At 42.3% G+C, this 19,905-nt stretch overlaps 1 protein-coding gene across 3 annotated transcripts in view; it reads left to right on the top strand.

Annotated features, from left to right (window-relative positions):
- The first annotated feature begins 975 nt into the window (after window positions 1-975).
- The window catches only part of LOC147197445 (neprilysin-like), a 44,264-nt gene continuing 25,334 nt past the window's right edge, over window positions 976-19,905 (top strand). For 2 of the 3 annotated variants that reach the window (XR_015102525.1, XM_086126111.1), the window contains exons 1-4: window positions 981-1,108; window positions 12,914-13,090; window positions 15,247-15,282; window positions 16,751-16,912. Coding sequence is in view for 2 of the 3 variants with exons in the window: in XM_086126111.1 (XP_085982237.1) it covers window positions 1,066-1,108; window positions 12,914-13,090; window positions 15,247-15,282; window positions 16,751-16,912 (418 nt within the window). In the remaining variant the exon portion in view is untranslated. Of the gene's footprint in view, window positions 1,109-12,913; window positions 13,091-15,246; window positions 15,283-16,750; window positions 16,913-19,905 lie in introns of all 3 variants that reach the window. The other variant, XM_086126112.1, reaches the window with a different exon arrangement.

Below are 19,905 nucleotides of genomic sequence, written 5' to 3' on the forward strand. Positions count from 1 at the left end.
AGTATGTACTTGATTTCTTGCACTCATCCAAGTGTTGTGAGCAGCCATACGATTTCCACTGTTGCAAAATGGTCTCAATGATCGAACCCAGGACCTCTGCACTGTGAGGTCGACGCGCCAAGCACTGGACCACTGGGCCACCCATATAACACACAATATATATATATATATATATACATATATATTATATACACACATACATACACACACACACACACACGCGCACACACATTGGTTGCCAGCGAAGCGCAGGGCACACATAGCATCCATTTTCTATCGTGCTCTTCATTCGGGTTGCTGGTGAGCTGATGAGTTTAGGTGAGAGCTACCCTGGATTGGTTCCCAGGGCATCGCAAGGCACAAATTGACAAAACAACTATTCACGCTCCTCACACCTATAGACAATTTTGTCTGCAGGGAAACTAACACACGTGTGTTTGGAATGTGGGAGGAAGCCCACACAAGCACAGAGACAACATGCAAACACCACACGAGAGATTCGAACCCTGAACGTCGGAATGGTGAGGCGGCAGATGTGCAAACCACTGAATTCACGATGCTAGCCTACTGTGTGAAATCGTGTACTTTTCTTTTCATCTATTATTTGGACTGAGTTTGCAGGACAGTGTTGTACGCATTTCGTCCTTTACTGAATACATCTGGTCCCCCGCACTTCCCAGCCTTGGAGCGCTTCACCAGTTTCGGGAGGGGTGCGGGGCTTCACAGTGGAACACGGCGCCATGTGCACCTCACACCTGACCACTTGCACCGCATGCGCAAGAGCGTGATGGATCATTCCTATGTATTGGGCGATGCTCCCACTTTCTCCTGGCCGGCTGCATGACGTACTCGTAAGGTAGTGGAGAATTTGAGCGTTGGTGTGCGTGAATTCGCGTGTGCCTGTGCGTGCGCGCGCGTGTGTGTGTGCGCGCGCGTGCGAAGGAAGGAAAGGGAGAGAGGCGGGATTTTGCGCCTCGTGGATATTTCCAGACTGAGACGAGCAAAACTGCACTTTGCGCCTCCTTCTCCCGAGTGGATTTGATGGATGTGTAAGGAGCGGATGGGATGCCAGTTTATAGCATCGCCGCCAAATTCCCCGACACGTCCGGTAAGTTGTGCCGCCGCCGATTATTTTTGCTTGCGTGGGGGTATTGGCGTGCACGCTGTGTGACACCAGGCGGCATGTGTGCACCAGTTGATTCATGCAAAAAGCCACACTGGAGTTGACGACGTGCAACAGGAGTGTCACCATCTGTGCGCCAGCTGAGTGGTTTTGAACCACTCCACTTATGTGTGCTTTTATTTGATTTGCATGAGCGAGTCTCCCTGCGCATGCACAAACTTTTCATCTTTGTGATTTCAAGCTTGCTGGAAATTTCAAAGAGAGTGTGCGCTGCTCTATTTTTCAAGATATTCTGTCAAAGGTTGCGAGGGCATATTGAAAGTTTTATAGGACGGAAGAGCTGCTGATCCAGTGGCACTTGGCTGTGGAATTGGGATGTGGCCAAAGTGTGGCCTGTGGGCAAAATGTAGCCCGATTTGCACTTTAATCCATTCCACTGAGCATTTACATTATAATTAGATCTTTAATATTTATTTAATATTAATTTAGCCCAACAAAAAAAAAAGGCTCATCAAAACACATTTACAGTCATATAATAACATTATTAGTTCGTTTTTTCAAGAAACAATCATTTGAAAACGAGTGAATGTGCATTTGATATTTTTCATTCTATTCAATAATCGGAACATTAATTGTGATCAAATATTTTTGCATGAAGCAATTGAAATTCGGGTGGCACGGTAGATGATTCATAATTCTGAGATTGGCGTCAGCGAGCCGGCGCTACTTTCTAATCTACGTACGGGGGGGGGGGGGCACAGAGGGTTCCAGAATCAGTGCTCCAGGGGCATTGGCCCCTATTGTCCCCTCCCCAGAACCGGCACAGGGGTGCAAGTCCAGCCTTCCTGGTGCAGTTTACATGTTGTCTATATACTTGTATGATTTTTTTTTTCTCCAAGTGCTCTGCTTTCTACCACATAGCAAAAACATTCTTAGTGGCTTCAGTAAAGTATCTTAATTGTCCTTATGTGAGTGGGATTGTTGTTTGTCTATATGTGATAGGCTTGCTATACGTATGAGGATAAGTGGTGTTAAAATAATTGATAACATTTGAATGAGAATTAATTATGAATTTATTGTTAAAATTCGACCTTCTTGAATTCCATATATTTTTCATCTTTATTATTTCAAGTTTTGTGAAAATGTCAAATTTAGTGTACAGTTCAATGTGTGACTGAGATATTCTGTTAGGTGTCAGGGCATATTGAAAGTTTTATAAAACGGCAGGGCTGCTATTCCAGTGGAAATGACTTGTACAAAGGGCTGTGAGCATTCCCAAACTGGTGTGCAATGTGCACACACTTTGGGGTGCACGACACCTTGATGGGGGTGCCTAAGATTAAAAATGTAATGGCAAAAAAATGTTCCCATAGTGTCTTTTTCTTATAAAATTAACATTCCAGTGCCCTCATGGGGTGCACAAGATTAAAAGTGTAAGGGGGCGTAAAGATATATTAAAAGTTTTATAGGGCCACAGAAGTGCCATTCTAGTGGAAATTACTCGTCGAACGAGGCAGTAGGTATCTCTTAAAAGCTACAGCATGGATTCCCAGCACACACACTCTTGGGGTGCGCCAGTGCTCTGGCAGAGGTATCAGACTTTTAAAGTGTGAATTTTCCTCCACCCAAATTAACATGACATTGCCATCATGTAGGCTTGCGAGATTAAAAGCGCATCGGCTCGCCACACTCAGCATCTAAGTATCGCTCTTTTTCTCCTTTAATATCATTCATTGCTTCTCTTAATGGCAGTTTGCTTTTTCCTTGACAATCACACCATGTTTTTATGGTTAAAAAAATGCAGTCCAGTCGGCCTATATTTTATGTGGAGCTTCAATACCTGATACAGGGTCAGAGTTTTTCTGTTGCAGCTTGGCGAAGAGTCCCAAACATTTTTTTTCCCACAATGGTACAATATAGTGTACTTTTTAGTGGATTTTTGTTCTTCTTGGTTTGGCCCAGGCCACTGTACTGATGACATGCTTTTCGAGTCATGACACACTCTGTCTCCAGGGTGTGGCAGTGTACGGATAGGGGTGTCCGAGATTAATTGTGTCATCACCCAATTACTTCCTTGTTTTCCCCAAAGTGTGACTTTAGAGAAGAAAATAACTGTGCCTGTATTGGGGTGCATGTTTTCAAAGTGTCAGGGGGTGTGAAGATTTATTAAAAGTATCATAGGGCGGCAGGCTGCTGAGTTGTTGTTCTCAAGAAAATGAAAATGGTGCATTTGGCATCCCCCTGGGCATGGATTCCCAAACTGTGATGAGCATGCTGTTGGGGATGTGCAAGATCTGATTTGGTCTGGTATAGTAACTACACATTTAAATATTTTCCATCTATATTACCGGTATTTACATTTTTGTGGAAATGCTAAAGTATGAAGTTCCATTTTTCAACTGAGATATTCTGTCAGATGGTGCAAGGACTTTTTTTTGTGTAAGTTTTTTGGGGCTTGTGGAAATTACTTTTAGAAATGGTCAGCGGGCATCACTGACACTAACAATGTAGATTCGCAAATAGTGGGTTGCACACTCTTGGGGGCTTCTGTGCTGTGACATTAAAACATGTAGGGCCCTATTTTTGTAGACGGGCACGTGTGCTCAGCATAAAAACTGGCAGATCTTTTTTTTTTGTGCCGTGCAAGTCTTGATTACTGTGTTTGTGAATTTGGCAGACTATGCTATGCCTCGCAATAGACATTCTGACAGGCCGAGTGTTTATTCTATTACGCGTCCCCGCCATACCTAACAATTTGATGACAGAACAGAAGAAACTGTAGAACAGGTAAAACCAGGTCTAAATTGTGGGGCAGGTTGTGTAATGTGATTTTGGTGGATTTGATCCAGGAGCAGGCAGACGAATTCTATTCTCCGATGATGTGTGGTGGATGTTATCGTATTTCGTTCATAAATATGACAACCATGTGCTTCAAGTCTTCAGAATGATTGGACAAATGAATTCATAGAATGCATTATTAATTATTATTATTATTATCCTTTACATTCTATTTAAAGCCCCCCTTGACCACAGCATAACACGTGTGTGTGTGTGTGTGTGTGTGTTGTATGTGCATGTTTACACTTTCAGCATGGATTCCCACTGTGTCAGACACCTGTGCCCGGGAGGTGTGAATGAGATTTTGTCGGGTATGACAACAGCTCATTTACATGTCCCCCCCCCCCCCCCCCTAAGTGTGATTGGGGGTAAAAAAACAAAACAAAACAAAACAAAACTAATGGTATGGTGCACTCATTGAAGTACACTATATTTTAAGTGAATGCCTTTTTGTCATATTGTAATTTCATATTTGATATATTTATTTGTTTCTCCCCAAATTAACGTCACAGTACTTAGCGGGGTTGTATGGAGTTTAAATTGGAATGGCTGGCATGGTATAGTATTTACGTCGAGCTTTCCCCCACGATTCCCTCCACACTTTTTTTCAGTTTATGTCACTGGAGAGGGGTCCGGCCACTTTGAGAATTGAAAGAGAAAGGCTAGCCTCGTGAAATGCCTTGAAGAATGGTGCCGATGCAGGTAGACCAATTAAAAAAAAAATATATATATATATATATATATGTCCCTAGGTGTGAGTGTGGGCGTGAATGGTTGTTCGTCTCTGTGTGCCCTGCGATTGGCTGGCAACTGATTCAGGGTGTCCCCGCCTACTGCCCGAAGACGGCTGGGATAGGCTCCAGCACCCCCCGCGACCCTAGTGAGGATCAAGCGGTTCGGAAAATGGATGGATGGATATATATATATATATATATACAGTATATATTCTGATTTTAGTTATACGTTAATATATCAGCAACATTCTTGGCCTTCAGAGCCCGATTTTAGTGCAGAGGTAAACCCTAGCGCAAAGCACAGTCTAACTGTATGCATGGGTGGCATTTTCTTTCTGTTGGTATTTTCCTAGATTTTACACAGGCAGAATTGAGTGTAATGGGGCGTTTGCGCTGTTGTGGGATGGAGCCTTTGCCGGACAATCGTGGCGACATCCCTCATTTGCGTGAAAATCAGGGGGGTCGGAGTGCAGTACGCTCCAGTACACCATGCACGATTTGCGAAAAACAGAAATAGTCTCGCCTACCCCCTAAAATCACTGATATGCATATGTTAAGGTATATACTGTGGTGCCTTGAGGAACAGAGGCCTGCAAAGGGGCGGGGCAGACAGGGCAGGTGAAATTATTATTGATTTTTTTAGACACGATTAGTGACATACAACTCCGTTCCAGTTAAAGTTCCATGAATTCAAAGTTTTGTTTCTAGATACGATTTTAAATGTAACTGCTGAAAAGGTGTAAATATAGAGAGCTATGTAGTCCTCAGTTATGGAGCTATCCAGGAAACTGTTTTTCACCCTTTTACGTTTTCCTGATTTTTTTTTGGCATGGCTGAAATGTGCCAAAACTGACACACTTGAGAAGGGAGAACAAGAAGGCCTTCGTTTGCATTGGCGGTTATCCAACACAGTAAGCTAGCTGGCTAGCTAGTGAGCAATGCCTACATCCTGAAATAGCATCTTCCCGATCAGATGGCCACTTCATGGCACTTTGTTGTTTGTCCTGAGTGTGGGCACATGTGGTGACAAAGGAGGAAGCACGAGGAGTGGAGAGAATCGCTTGATTTTTCATTTTTTGAACTTGTCAGTGGTACCTCTACTTACGAACGTCTCTTCATACGAAATTTTTAAGTTATGAAACGTCTCAACAGGAAAATCTTGCCTCTTGTTACGAAAGAAATTTCAAGACACGAAAGGTAAAAATACAGTATGAGCCGCTACTCACAGCTGTTTGCCTTGGACATTTTCGAAGGATTGTTAAAAGCCGACAAGAGTAAACGTCCTTGGATCGGTTCGTGACAAAACGGCAGGTAAAAAACACTTTTTAGAGGGAACATGAACTCAAGAGGGCAAAAATGAGGAGGACATTTTTATGCTTTAGAAAACATTTATGTTTGAATTTTGTGGGGTCTTGGAATGGATTAGGGCACTTACACGGAAAACACGTCTCTACTTACATTTTCTAGTTCAGAAATTTCTTCCTGAACCAATTAATTTCGTAAGTAGAGGTACCACTGTAGTTGTTAGCAACTCTTCTGTGTGTTGTGTCAGAATCAGAATCAGAATCAGAATCATCTTTATTGGCCAAGTATGTAGAACACACAAGGAATTTGTCTCCGGTATAACACGCTGCATTAGTATCATCGTAAACAACAAATCATTATCAAACTTGGACCCACAATTTACTTTAGAGGGAATTAAAGTTTTCATCTCATCTGTAAATGGGAGGAGCCATTCGTTGGGGAGCTCTTCCATCGAATTGAAACTGTGGTCACCCTTTTGGTCACAAGCCGCATTCTTGGCCACGTATCCACAACATTGCCTGTTTGTGGCATCCCGCCAGTAACTTGACTCAAGTAAAACCATCGCTTTCTTGGGGTTTACTGTATATTTTCCACTCTGCTAATGCGACAAACATCACGTGACTAAACTTCCTGAAGTGTTCTCATTAACGTTTGTTGGTTGATGTGATTCATATTAGTCACCAGCAGCAACTGGACAGATGTCCCACAGAACATTTCAAGTTAAAGTAGGGCACATTCCTGTGCTTATTAGAACACCTCAATTAAGTGTATGACATGTTGATGGCTCGCATGGATGTGGCCTGTAAAACTGACTATGTTTTGTGTGTGTGTGTGTGTGTGTGTGTGTAGGGACATGTGGGTGTTTTTCAGGTGTCCTGATAAATAATGGCTTTCATTTTGAAGGGGTTGCTGAGGTCCCAAGAGACACACGGAGTGATTATGTTTTGGATATTTTGGCAGAGACTGCCATAGAAAAGAGAGACGGGGGAGCATGGAAACTTTGGGGTCTCCTCAAATAAAACCATCAGCGTGATAAAAAATACATTGCCGTAAAGTTTGCTGTTCTGTTCTCTATGTCTTGTTATGCTTCCCTCCTCATTGATTGGTTGTTTCCCCCCTCTGTGCCTCTGTAACAGGATTAACTTTACCTGATCGTGGCTGAGTCCAAGACCAGCATGGCCATTTTCACACTCTCTTTCTCACCCCTTCTTTTGAATAGCCTGGTAAATTACGTTTGTCGCTAGTGTCTTGCTAGTGGTTTAAACTTTTAAACTGGACTACGCGGAAATTTAAAATGTACATGAGTACAATTATATTACTAGTGAGGTTTTTCTTCTCTTAAAGTAAAATTCATTTCTCTGACAGTTAGGCATGAATACCAAGAGATCCCCGTGCCAAAGGAAAGAATGTAACACTAGATGCCAAGCTACAAGATTCACTCGTGCATGCCATACATAGAAGTAATCATACACTTGCTGTTGAAAATAATTTTTTTGGGGGGGGGGTGTTAATTGATCACCTCATTCGCAGACTGCACCCGTTGACTCACACGCTTTGCTTTTTCACCAGAATTACAAATATATATATATATATACCTGTATAATTTTTTTTGGGGGGGTGCGAAGGCTCATCTGCGAAAAGTCTTTCGAAATTAGAACTCGACCAGCGTCTCTGATGATTACATTGTGTTCCACTTTGGAGGCTCCAATGTATACAATTCCTATGTAAAAACACACTTGCAATCTTGGTGATGGCCATTGAGTGACATGCTCTGATTGGCTCACCGGACCCATACCCTACATGCCTCAGCTCAGTGTGAGGCAGTCGCCTTTAAACATGATTTAGTGCCTGTCAGCATCCCACTTGGTTTGTACACCTCCATTCTTGTCTTTCTTTCTGCACATTCCCTCGCCTGGTCTTCTCTGTTTGTATAAACTTCATTGCATCTGCATTTCATTTCTTGGCACGCAATGAATCAGGATGGAGAGGTGGAACAATGCGCACTGAGGTCGACACGCACACGCACACACACACACACACACACACACACACACACACACACACACACACACACACACACACACACACACACACACACACAGTTTCACTGCAGCAGCGGGAGGCCTGGCTGTCACTGTTGTATGTTTTGCTTCCTGATGAGAAAATCAAGTCGAACGCATCGGACGGCCACATCCTCCACCTTCTCCTTGTCGGTGGGGCAGATTGCACCGGATGTTTGAATTCATTTACGTGTTTGTCTTTCTTTTATTCAACGTGAGCGCTGCCAAAAAAAGAACAACGGGCTTTGAGTGAAAAGCCTCCAGTCAGGTGTGCACTTGCATGCTCAAGTGGGAAATGAACCCCCGTGGCTTGATGGGGCGGGCGACCTCAGATCTGTGGGCTGTATCTGGGCCGTCCGAATTTGATATGGCCCATCTGTCAATTCGTCACTCATCATTCATTAGCAAAATGGGCATCGGTGACGGACTGTCGGATCGTCCGTCAGTACTGACAGAATGCCCACCTCTGGTTAAAACTACTGTGCTCATTTGACAAACGAATTCCAAAATATCCCATCACATGTAAACAGGTGATCATCGATCTTCATTCGTATTCATTTCAATAAGACAGACCAAAAATGATGAACCTGGCTAATAACTTCTCAACAATGTTGATTGCTTGTTATGATTTAAAAGTAGACATTGACTGTAAGATTGAAATGTTCACTCCAAAAGACAGTTCCTTTTAATTTGCATTCAGAACATGCATCCATCCGTTTTCTAATCTGTTTATCCTCACGAGTGTCGCGGGTGTGCTGGAGCCTATCCCAGCTGTCTTTGGGCACAATCATCCCCGCTCACAATCACACCGAGGGACAATTTTGAGTCTTCAATTAACTCACCGTGAATGTTTTTGGAATATGGGAGGAAACCGGAGTACCAGGAGAAAACCCACGCAGGCACAGGAAGAATATGCAAACTCCACACAGGAAGGCCGGGGCTTGGAATCAAAGCCTGCACCTCTGCACTGTAAGGAGGACGTTCTAACCAGTCGATCACCGCCACTGCTTTCAGAACATATATAAACTTATTCTTTATATAAATAGAATATAAATGATTACATAAATATAAATAATAAATGAAGAAATAAATAATATAAATGAAATGTGGCAGAATATCAAGGGATTTAAGATTGAGGTAGCCATGTTGAAAATAGCGGAAATGTCACAGCAAAGGAATCAATGTTTTCTCCTGAAGTGTGGGGTGGCCAGGAGGTGGCCAAAGAGTGACTTGACCACCACGTAGTGCCGCCCCTGTCAGTAAGTATGGCAGTAACTTCATCTATCTTCTTGCGCAAAGTAGCTCATTGTGCAGAATCTCGAAACCTCATATGTTCGGACCACCGTAGACCAAGAACCCCCTTTAATATGTAATACAGTAATAAACATAATAGTATAGAATATAATTAAAAACCAAACTTTGATTCATTTGCCTGTCATAAACTGCATTTCCATTGTATTTCCAAGTATTTAACTATATGGCTCTAAATAGATGTACCCATATTTTTAGATGCACCCATATAAAGGTTTTTGGACCTGTTCAAAGTACAGGCCACCTGGCAGTGTCTTTTTTAAAAATCCTTGATATATGACCATGGGATGGCCTACCAAACGTTCCTGCCTTATTAATGGTCCATAATCTGCGTGGCTAACGATGTTAGCTTTCCACTGATTGGTAGTGTCGTCAAAAGTACAAAGTATGATTTAAAATGCATAAGGTTAGGAATATAGCATGCGTGCGAGCATGCGTGCGTGTGTGTGTGCGTGTGTCTTTCTATTCATTCAAAGAATGCCATGAGGCTTTGTCCTCTGGTTGTGTGATGCTCTCATCTCAGCCAACACAGGGAAAGACCGACCATGTGCATGGGCTCCTCATGACAACGGTTTATAAAAGTATGTGAGAGAAAGAAAAACACCATGGCTTTGAGGCCTGAGTGTGTGTGTGTGTGTGTGTGTGTGTGTGTGTGTGTGTGTGTGTGTGTGTGTGTGTGTGTGTGTGTGTGTGTGTGTGTGTGTGTGAATGCAGCGATTGCGTGAGTCCATGCTGGGGGATTACAGATTAATTGCCTTCAGGGATACTTTCTTGCCTGTTACATTAACTTTTCAAAGTTTTCACTTTGGCCCCAGAGAGGAAAACAAAGCTGTTTGGTGAGCGGCAGGCTCATATCATTGACAGAACTATCTGTTGTTTTCCCACCGCTTTCTTGGTTCTTTATGCCATCAGTGGCCAGGAAGTTGGACCGTGCCAACTTTTAAAGCTTTTTTTTTTTTCTTTTCCAGGCCTGGTCCGAATTATACACACAGGCAAGTACTGTATACCCAAATGAGGAGAAAATGCTTGTTTGTCAAAATGACTACGTCTATGTCTATCGAGCCATAGATATCCAGCCAGCTAGCAAGCAAGCCAGCTCACAAGGGCAGAAGGAATCTACTAACAAACAAACTGAGTTGTTAATTAAAATAGCTTGGGCCGCAAGTACAGCAAGTGACTAGGGTTCTGTTTAACACACTGAATGAAAAGTATATCTGTCAACCTATACAGTACAGTACCGTGTTTTCCACACGAAAAGGCGCACTGGATTATGAGGCGCACCTTCAATGAATGGCCTATTTTGTAATTTTTTTCATATATTGGACACACCGCGTTATAAGACGCAATGTACAATGCATCCCGTAGATGAAGCTACGCTCAAGGAAATGCCAACAGAACGCTACACTACACTACACCCTGATTTATATAGCGACGATCAGATGTCAGTAAAACTTATTTAATAAAGCATCGACATACTGTCGTTCACTTAACCAACAGCAAGTTATAACATTGACTCATTAACGTTGAACTCTCTTGCCACTGCTCTATTTCCGTGTTCAACTCCTACCTCACAAATCGGCCGCAGTACGTGAGGTTGCAGAGCTGTGAGTCGGACAGGCTTCTCTGCAGCACTGGAGCGCCGCAGGGGACTGTTCTGGCTCCATTCCTGTTCATCATCTACACCTCGGACTTCAGACACGTTCCAAACTGCCACCTTCAGAAGTTCTCCGATGACTCTGCGATTGTTGGCCTCATTACAGAGGGGGACGATCGGGAGTACAGGGGACTGACGAAGGACTTTGTGGACTGGTGCCAGCAGAATCTCCTCCAGATCAACCCTAGGAAAACTAAGGAGTTGGTTGTGGATTTCTGCAGGAAACAGTCCTCACCGGCACCGATGAACATCCAGGGTATGGACATAGAGAGGGTGACCTCCTACAAGTACCTAGGAGTTCTTCTGAACAACAAACTGGACTGGTCTACAAACACGGACACCCTGATTAGAAAGGGACAGAGCCGACTCTTCCTACTCAGGAAACGGAGGTCTTTTGGGGTTCAGGGGTCGCTCCTTAAGACTTTCTATAACTCGGTGGTGGCCTCGGCCATCCATTATGGCATGTTCTGCTGGTCAGGCAGCATCTCAGCCCGGGACAGAAAGAGACTGGAGCGACTGGTCAGGAAGGCCAGTTCTGTCCTGGGCTGCTCCCTTGACACTCTGGAGGAGGTGGACAACAGAAGGATGCTAACTAAGCTAAAGGCTATGATGGGCAGTCCCTCCCACCCTCTCCAGCCTGCCCTGACAGCACTCGGTAGCTCCTTCAGCCAGAGACTGTTACACCCGCGCTGCAAGAAGGAGAGATACCGACGCTCGTTCCTACCAACTGCTGTCAGGCTGCTGAATGAAAATAACAACAATAATAATAATAATAATTACATGATGTGAAAAACAATTGTAAATAGCACTGCGATTTATCCCTTTTGTATTTATATTGCACTTAATTGAACGGTGTTTGTTTTTTCTTCTTTCTTCTTTCTACCCACATTCTTGCTGCTGGAGGCTGTAAATTTCCCCAGTGTGGGACAAATAAAGGATATCTTAATCTTAATCTTTAGTTTGAACTCTGTGTTGTAAGCTTGTCTCTAACAAGAAGCCATTTTGGGGTTGACATATTAAAGTAATGACCATACACAAGGTGCATTGGATTTTAAGGTGCGCTCTGAGCTTTTAGGCAAATGGAAGGCTTTTAGCTGCGCCTTTTAGTGCGGAAAATACCGTATATCGATGGCACAAGCAGAAGCTAGCTCCTACTTTATATATATATATATATATATATATATATAACTTATAATAATATAACTTGAGAATTAAAATAACATATTGTCAAATCAGCAGTTATTTAGAGTTCTGCTTAATACAATAAATGAAAACGAAATGTTATCTATCGCTATTTATCAAGCTAGCTAGCTTGTTCCCGAACATGGGCAAATGCAGAGGTGGGAAAACCGTCAGATCGGCAAAAGGTTTGTCTGTCTGTCTGTCACTTTTTGTGTCAGTGTTTCATGCTGACCCACGTGAGCCCAGTCCACACACACACACACACACACATAGCATGCTGATTGGTGAAATACTGTTTTATATTTTGCACCTGACACGAAGCGACTTAGTAGAAGTCAGTCCGTTCTCGATGCCGGACAGGCTGGTGACGGGTTAAAATACTGACCGAAGCTCGGTGACGGACTCACCGGACTGACGATGTCCACCTATGCGTAAATTCTATGTACTACATATGGACGAACTGAATGAATATAGCATCAGTTGTTGCTTGTTTTGATATGCAATTGACGTATTTTCAACAAGGCTGCTAGCAGGGGGCTCTCCGACCCCCCCTTCCGTGTCATATATCGCTGGGTTGGTGGGTAGGTCAGTTTTTCAGTGGATGGGTGGTCGGTCGCTAGTTTGGTCGGTCTGTCCGTCTATCCATCCATCCATATGTCTGTCCGTTTGTCTAAGTCAGTTGATGGTGCGTGTACGTGCTTTTCAGGTGATTCCATACAATTGGCAGCACAAGGCGAAGTACTGACCATGACTGACAACAGCACACCCAAATCGGCCAAAAAACCTCGCTGGACCCCACTAGAGGTTGCCCTGATCGCAGTTGTTTCCTTGCTCTTCATCATCGTTGTGGCCCTCGTCATCCTCTTTGCTAGTCAGCAGACTGGTGAGTGCCCCCTCACCCCACCACCTCTAAAACCCTCAACCGGACTCACATGAGAAACCACCAGGAGTGGTGGGCTTTTTTGAGAGCATTTCACCAAACGATGTGTGCACGGACCTAAACTTTACACGATGCTTGAAGGAGCATGCTTAAGAGCAGCGACACGTTCTGCTGAGCAGAGGCTGCTGTAAAAACACAGAACAAACATTTTAGCACCGGTGCAGAATGCAGGAATTCCCAGTACAAAAGTCTCATTACGTCCGACTTGACTTTGAATTACCATGTCTCCATGGCATTTCCTTACCAGAGCACACCAACAAAAACTACCTCAGATTAGTGTCGCGCCATTTGTCACTTTTTTAAGTGAGTTTCAAAACATACTGTACAATGAGGCATATACTGTACTATGTACCATCAGATTCCATATCGATAACTGCTGACCAGATGTGAAATGTACACACTTGGTGGAATAAAAAGCAAACAACGGTGCCACTCTAATGATTGACATCTATACTGTTCCACGTTGACGTCAACAGTCACTGAAAAGGCAACCAACAATGGGACCGCTGCGTAAAGTGGCTGTACACGGACAATTCATGCCGACGGAGTTTACAGAATTACTGATCATTTGTAAATGTTGAGAAGATGTTTAAATCATATTGTAACTCGCAGTTTTGGGATTATAAGAAGCGTAACATTCTAGATGTACGAGTAATGCCGTTTGGCTGAGTTACAGCAAAACGGGATGGTTAAGGATTTAATCGGCTGCAGTAGAAACATCAAATAGCAAAAAAAAATTAAATAAAAAATATTAACAAATAATACATCCATCCATTTTCCGATCCACTTATCCTCACAATGCTTGCTGGAGCCTATCCCACAGAGACGAACAACCATCCGCGCTCACACCTAGGGACAATTTAGAGTGTTCAATCAGCCTGCCATGCATGTTTTTGGAATGTGGGAGGAAACCAGAGTACCTACGCAGGCCCGGCAAGAACATGCAAACTCCACACAGGGAGGCCGGAGCTGGAATTGAACCTGGTACCTCTGCACTGCGAGGTGGACATGCTAACCAGTTGACCATCCTGCCACCACTACTGCTACCACTAATACAGGAACGCAGTTTAAAAAAAAAAAAATACATTCCAAGGAAGTAAAATTGCACCAATTTGGTCATTTTAAGTATAAAAATGCACACAGTCATAGTCTCATACATACATGCAAAAAACAATCTTAATAATGAATAATTGAATCAAATTAAATGGGTTTTTTCACAGTAATTGTTTACAGGGAAATAAAATGGGACCATATTTTCTTAAAAATAATAAATGCATAAAAATTCCATATTAAATATGTTAACAAAAATATTACAATTACTTTTAATTTTTTTTTGTAAATCATTGCCAAAAGTTTTTAAAATGAAAATAAGAAATAAATACACACTGATCAAATGCAAATGAAAATCCACAATAAAAGCCAAAGAATACCTGTCATGTTGTGAGGTGGACTCCAAAAAGCAGGCAGAAGGGAGGAGTAGGTTGTACTTGAAGAGGTGTCTTGATAAAACACAGAAAATTAAATCCAAAACAAAGTCCGAAGAACAAATCGAATCCAAAGTAGCAAACAAAAACCGTGACTTAAGCAAAAAACTATCAATAACAGAAACATGACCAAAAACATGACAAACATAAATGAGAGCAACAAAGAAACAAACATGACAGGACAAGCAAACAAACAATGATCTGACACTGAGAGTCCTTTTAAAGCAATAATTAGATAACGACCAACAGGTGTGCAGCTGCAGGGAGAGCCCTACAGTGCCACCTGTTGGTCACAAACACAATCATGACAATACCCACATTTGCATTTTTAAATCTGATTTACAGAGCTACCAAATGGTAGCAATTTGTTCTCCAAACGAGTCCCGTTTTTGTTAAGTGTGGAAATGTTCAATTTCAGGTATTTCTATGTATTTCAAAATGTGGATCCAAATCAGAATCTTCGCACACAAGCTGTCTTGGTGTGAGCGTGAGACACGTTTTGAGGTCATGACAGCGTGTGGGATCACAGTTTGTGTGGCTCGCGAGGGGATGTCGATTCCCATTGTGACATGATGACAGCAAATATTCACCGTGATTTGTTCCGTTTCCCCGCAGTCGATATCTGCACAACAGCTGACTGCACTCGGTCGGGTAAGCGCTTCTTCTTCCGTTTGTCTCATTCCTCTGTCCACAAATGATGGAGCACAAACGCAGAGCAGATGTCTCCTCAATCAACAACTCGATCTTGACAAAAAACATGACATGCTACTGCTTGATTGTGCAAACGTTTCTGCCTAATTCTGCGTTTATCATCTTTAGCGTTCTGTGTTTAACGTTTAACGGATGCCCCCGTAGAGTCTCCCTTGCAAAATAAATCAATAAATCTTTAAATACATCAATGAAATCCACATCCAAAGAATCCCACAACAAAAAGATGTTAGCCATGTGTGTGTTTTTTATTCGTGTATTTGTCTCTGACAGGCAAAAAAAAAGAAAGAAAAAAAAGTGGTTTGTTTTCAAGGGGACTTGTGTATATGTACGTTATTCACTGTACCAGCGGAGCGTGAAACATTGTGTTTGTGTGCCAGACGGTCAAGGGAAAGGCCGGTGGTCCACATCAGCGAGTCTTCTGCTCTGTCCCTCAAGACAAATAGCAGGCGGCGTGTTTGATGATGAGGAGGGTCGCTCCTTCCTCTTGTCTCCTTTGTGTCTTGCCCGCAAAAGGCTCCTGCCAACATCCTGCTCGTTTTTATTTTGTAGTATAAACAGAGACAAAGAGGCAAAAGCTTTGACTGGTTCCAGACAAGAAAACAAATCAAGCGGATTTAGCCCGCTGTGCGGTGTTTATTTAGCACTGGCTCTTCAAATCCATTCAAGTGCCTCACGTCGATAGGTGAATGTTTACTTCTCCGTTCGGAGCACATTTTGGGATGATGCACATTCATCAGGTTTAGAAAAGCCTTCATAACTGAATCATTCGATTCATGATTATTATGTTGAAGTCAAATTTGATGTGGTTCAAGTCTCAACATGAAGTAGATTAAAAATCGGGAATATTGAATTCAAATTCTCGTTATTTTTTTTAACCAAAAAATAAGAGCTGTAAAATGGTCGAATCATGTTGATTGTGCTATCATAAGAAAAACTTGTGAAAAATTATTACTTGAGTGGTTTATGAAGGCTTGACACTTACTCCCAGTCGGAAGAGATTTAAAAATTCTGCTGCTGGTCTATGAATCACTGAATGGTTTGGGTTTTGAATACATGAAAGAAATGCTGATAGAATAGAAACCCAGTAGGGCTCTGATGTCTGCAGACACGGGTCAATTAGTGGAGCTCAGGTTTCAAAGCAAACATGATGAAGGGGCATTTAGCTGTTATGCTGCTGGCCAATTGAATTAGCTATGCTCTCACCCCCGGACACACACACACACACACACACACACACACACGCACACACACACTATTGATTAAAATCGTTTCAGCGTCTTCAGCTGTTTGTAAATTCTTTTCGCTGTTTGTGCTGCCAGTGTGTTGAGCGGATGTCATTCCTAGCTGTTTTTTTTTTTTTTTCATTTTCATGACTGACTGATTCACACATTTTCTCTTTGCCATGCAGCGGCTCGCCTGATTGAGAACATGGACGCCAGTGTGGATCCTTGTGACAACTTCTACCAATACGCCTGCGGTGGGTGGCTCAAAAAGAACATTATCCCTGAGACCAGCTCGAGATACAGCACCTTTGGCATCCTGCAAGATGAACTGACAGTCGTTCTCAAAGGTCAGCGTCTCTTCACACACACACACACACACACACACACACACACACACACACACACACAAAGGGCACAGTACGAATCACGTAGTCAGTTCTCCTTAATGGCCAACAGTGTTTATTGTTTATCCATCCATCGATTTTCTTTCCTGCTTATCCTCATTAGGGTTAGCTAAAGCCCATCAGAGCTGATTTGGGGGATTTGAGAATTCTCACCCATTGACAATTTAGAATTTTCACTGATCCCAGCATGCATGCTTTTGGAATGTGGGAAATAAAAAACATGCACAAATTGGGGAAAACATTCATCACAAACCAAGATTTGAACCCTGAAACTCAGACCTGTGAGCTGACATGCTACCCGCCATCCTGCCGAATTCATCATTTCACACATTTTTGTCAATTTCTCATTCCTGGTCCAATTTTAGTTCTACATTTAATACAGAGGGGTCACTGTCTTGAGAAATGCATGTACGGTATAGTAGATATACTTGACTGATTGACTGTCCCAACGGATATTATACTTTGTAGTGTTTCGCAAAAAAAATCCTGAACCCACTTCCTGTCCCCACCAATTGAGGCACAAAGGCATTGATCCATAGTTTTTCAAACTAACAACAAGCAGCAAATTATTTTACATGACCACGAAAAAGAATACGTGCTGTTCTGAATCATGAATCAAGGGCAGCATGAGCAACTAGTGGTTAGCACATCAGACAGTATGATTATTACAGTTTGATGGTCGAGCCGATTATCCCGCCCCACTCACATAAAACCACCAATGATTAGATCGCATGCAACATAGGAGAAACGTAGTGCCGCTGTGGCCTAACGTTAACCAGGAAGTGGCAGGATTTATGTTCAAGTAACATAATTCTGAGATTTGCTCGCAAGTGGCATAATTGGGATATGCATCATGGCAGTGTCGATCGAAGAAAAAAACAACAACAACACGGAATGGCATCTCTTCAGATCAGAATCAGCTCCTTTCCAAATATGGAAAACATATCATCCCTGCGTGTGAAGCAATAACGACGTAACCTCTCAATCCGAGCATCGTCAACATCCACCCAATGGTGACGTTTACACTTTCTGCCCAAACAACACAAATAAAAACATGAAAATAAACACCTACTGTAAGTCTAAAATGACGAAACAAGGTAAATAACTGCCAATGGCTACCACAAATATTAATACTTGTGTTGTTTTATTATTTCGTTTCTTTTTCGTGTCATGATGACAGGAGAGGCTGTGCCTCACCTGCCTCCCCTCACAGCACGTCACTGCTCTGCGAGATATAAACCACTCACAAAAAGTAAAGAATAGTCCGCTTTTTGGTGAAAACAAACTGAGGTGAGAGGTTGACAGGTTCCTGCTGCTTGAATCGACCACAGTATGTCAAAGTCTTCCATTTCGATGCCTTTTTGCGACTCTTGCAGTCTCTCTTGCAACCCGCTGTTAACATCTCTGTGACATTTGAAGGTCACCGATCAAATTTCTTCTGAGATTATCCTCTTTAAAATCCTCTCGACGCGCTGCTGCTCCATTGTGAGGTGTCGTCTCGCTCGCATGATGTCGCAATGTGAACAGGACATTTTTGGCTCAATTCATGTTTTCAAACGTGTTGTGAATTTTGCCTTTCAGCTGCTTATTCGTGAAAAGCAAATTTTGCAAATATTAAACAGTCGGACATGTGTAACGAAAAAGTTTAGAGGTCAATTAACACTGGTCAAAAGCAAATTTAAATCAGAGGTGGCATTATGCATCAGTCAATGTTTTGTTTGTTTTTAATGCAGATTTTTTTCGAGCACATCAAGTTTTTGGAGATATTTGAATTGATTGGTTTTTAGTTTTTTTTTACATGTTATATATTTTTTTAGTATTTTATAATAAAACTTTGATGTGCGAGAGAAAAAAAAAGGCAGATTCTGAATCAGCGCAAAATAGAAATCATCAAGAAAGATTGCATATTTATGGAAAAGGGGAGTCAACTCACTCTGTAACTAAAGCGGATGTTAAATGAGGATGTGAAACCTCCGTCGCGGTCACAAATGCTGGGAGGCTTTGGCTGATCTGCTGAGTGAGCGATGAGTGCTCCACCACAGGCTGGATCAACGCATGTCCTTAGCAAGCAGGCAATGTTACATTCTTTCTCACCTTATGACACGCAATACTTGTAAGTGAGAGGGTCATTTGAGTGGCATTGAGGTCACTGCTGTCAATTAGGAGTCAATGTGGAGCCAACCGTCTAAAGGACTAACTGTTATTTCCCTGCTGAAGCTCAAAGTACACGACCAATCCGATTCATTTCTGGCTGCTCAGAAATTTGGCTACTGATCAAAACACATATAATCAACAGAAGTGCGATCTGCTTGGTGGTTAGCGTTGTTTTTCAGAGGAGCATTCCCAAATCCTCAAGTGGCTGAAATATCGTCACTTGTTAGATCGTTTTTTTTTTTTTTTTAATCAACAGGATACCGAAGTACAGTACATAATTCCACCACGGCTTCCTGGACAGTTAATAACAGCTTTATGTTAGGTTGTCTTTAGATTAGATTACAGTATTCCGATTTCCATATGTATCAATTTGAGCACAAGTGGCATTTGGCAGCTCCCAATTGGGCATATGAAGATGGGATGAATTTTAGAGGTGTCTGAAATTTCAAGACACACATAATTAAATGCATTGCTTTGTGGTATACACACACACACATACAGGCACACAAACATATATATATATATATATATATATATATATATATATATATATATATATAAATTTATTTATTTTTTGCTGCAAAAACTTGGGTGGTTGTACTCACCAAATATTCTTTATCATCTGCAGAGGAGGGGCAATATTAGAGCAGTTTATTCAGCAAATCTGGCCTGCCTATTTCATGTATATTCGTGCCTGTATTATATTTCCTGAAGCTGGCCAAGGCGCACACACCAGAAAGAGCAGCACAATGTCCATTGAATTGAAGCAAAAAAATAATAAT

Source organism: Hippocampus guttulatus, chromosome 12 (assembly GCF_054856545.1).
Source record: "Hippocampus guttulatus isolate MCC_2025c chromosome 12, RoL_Hgut_1.0, whole genome shotgun sequence".
Classification (NCBI taxonomy): domain Eukaryota; kingdom Metazoa; phylum Chordata; class Actinopteri; order Syngnathiformes; family Syngnathidae; genus Hippocampus; species Hippocampus guttulatus.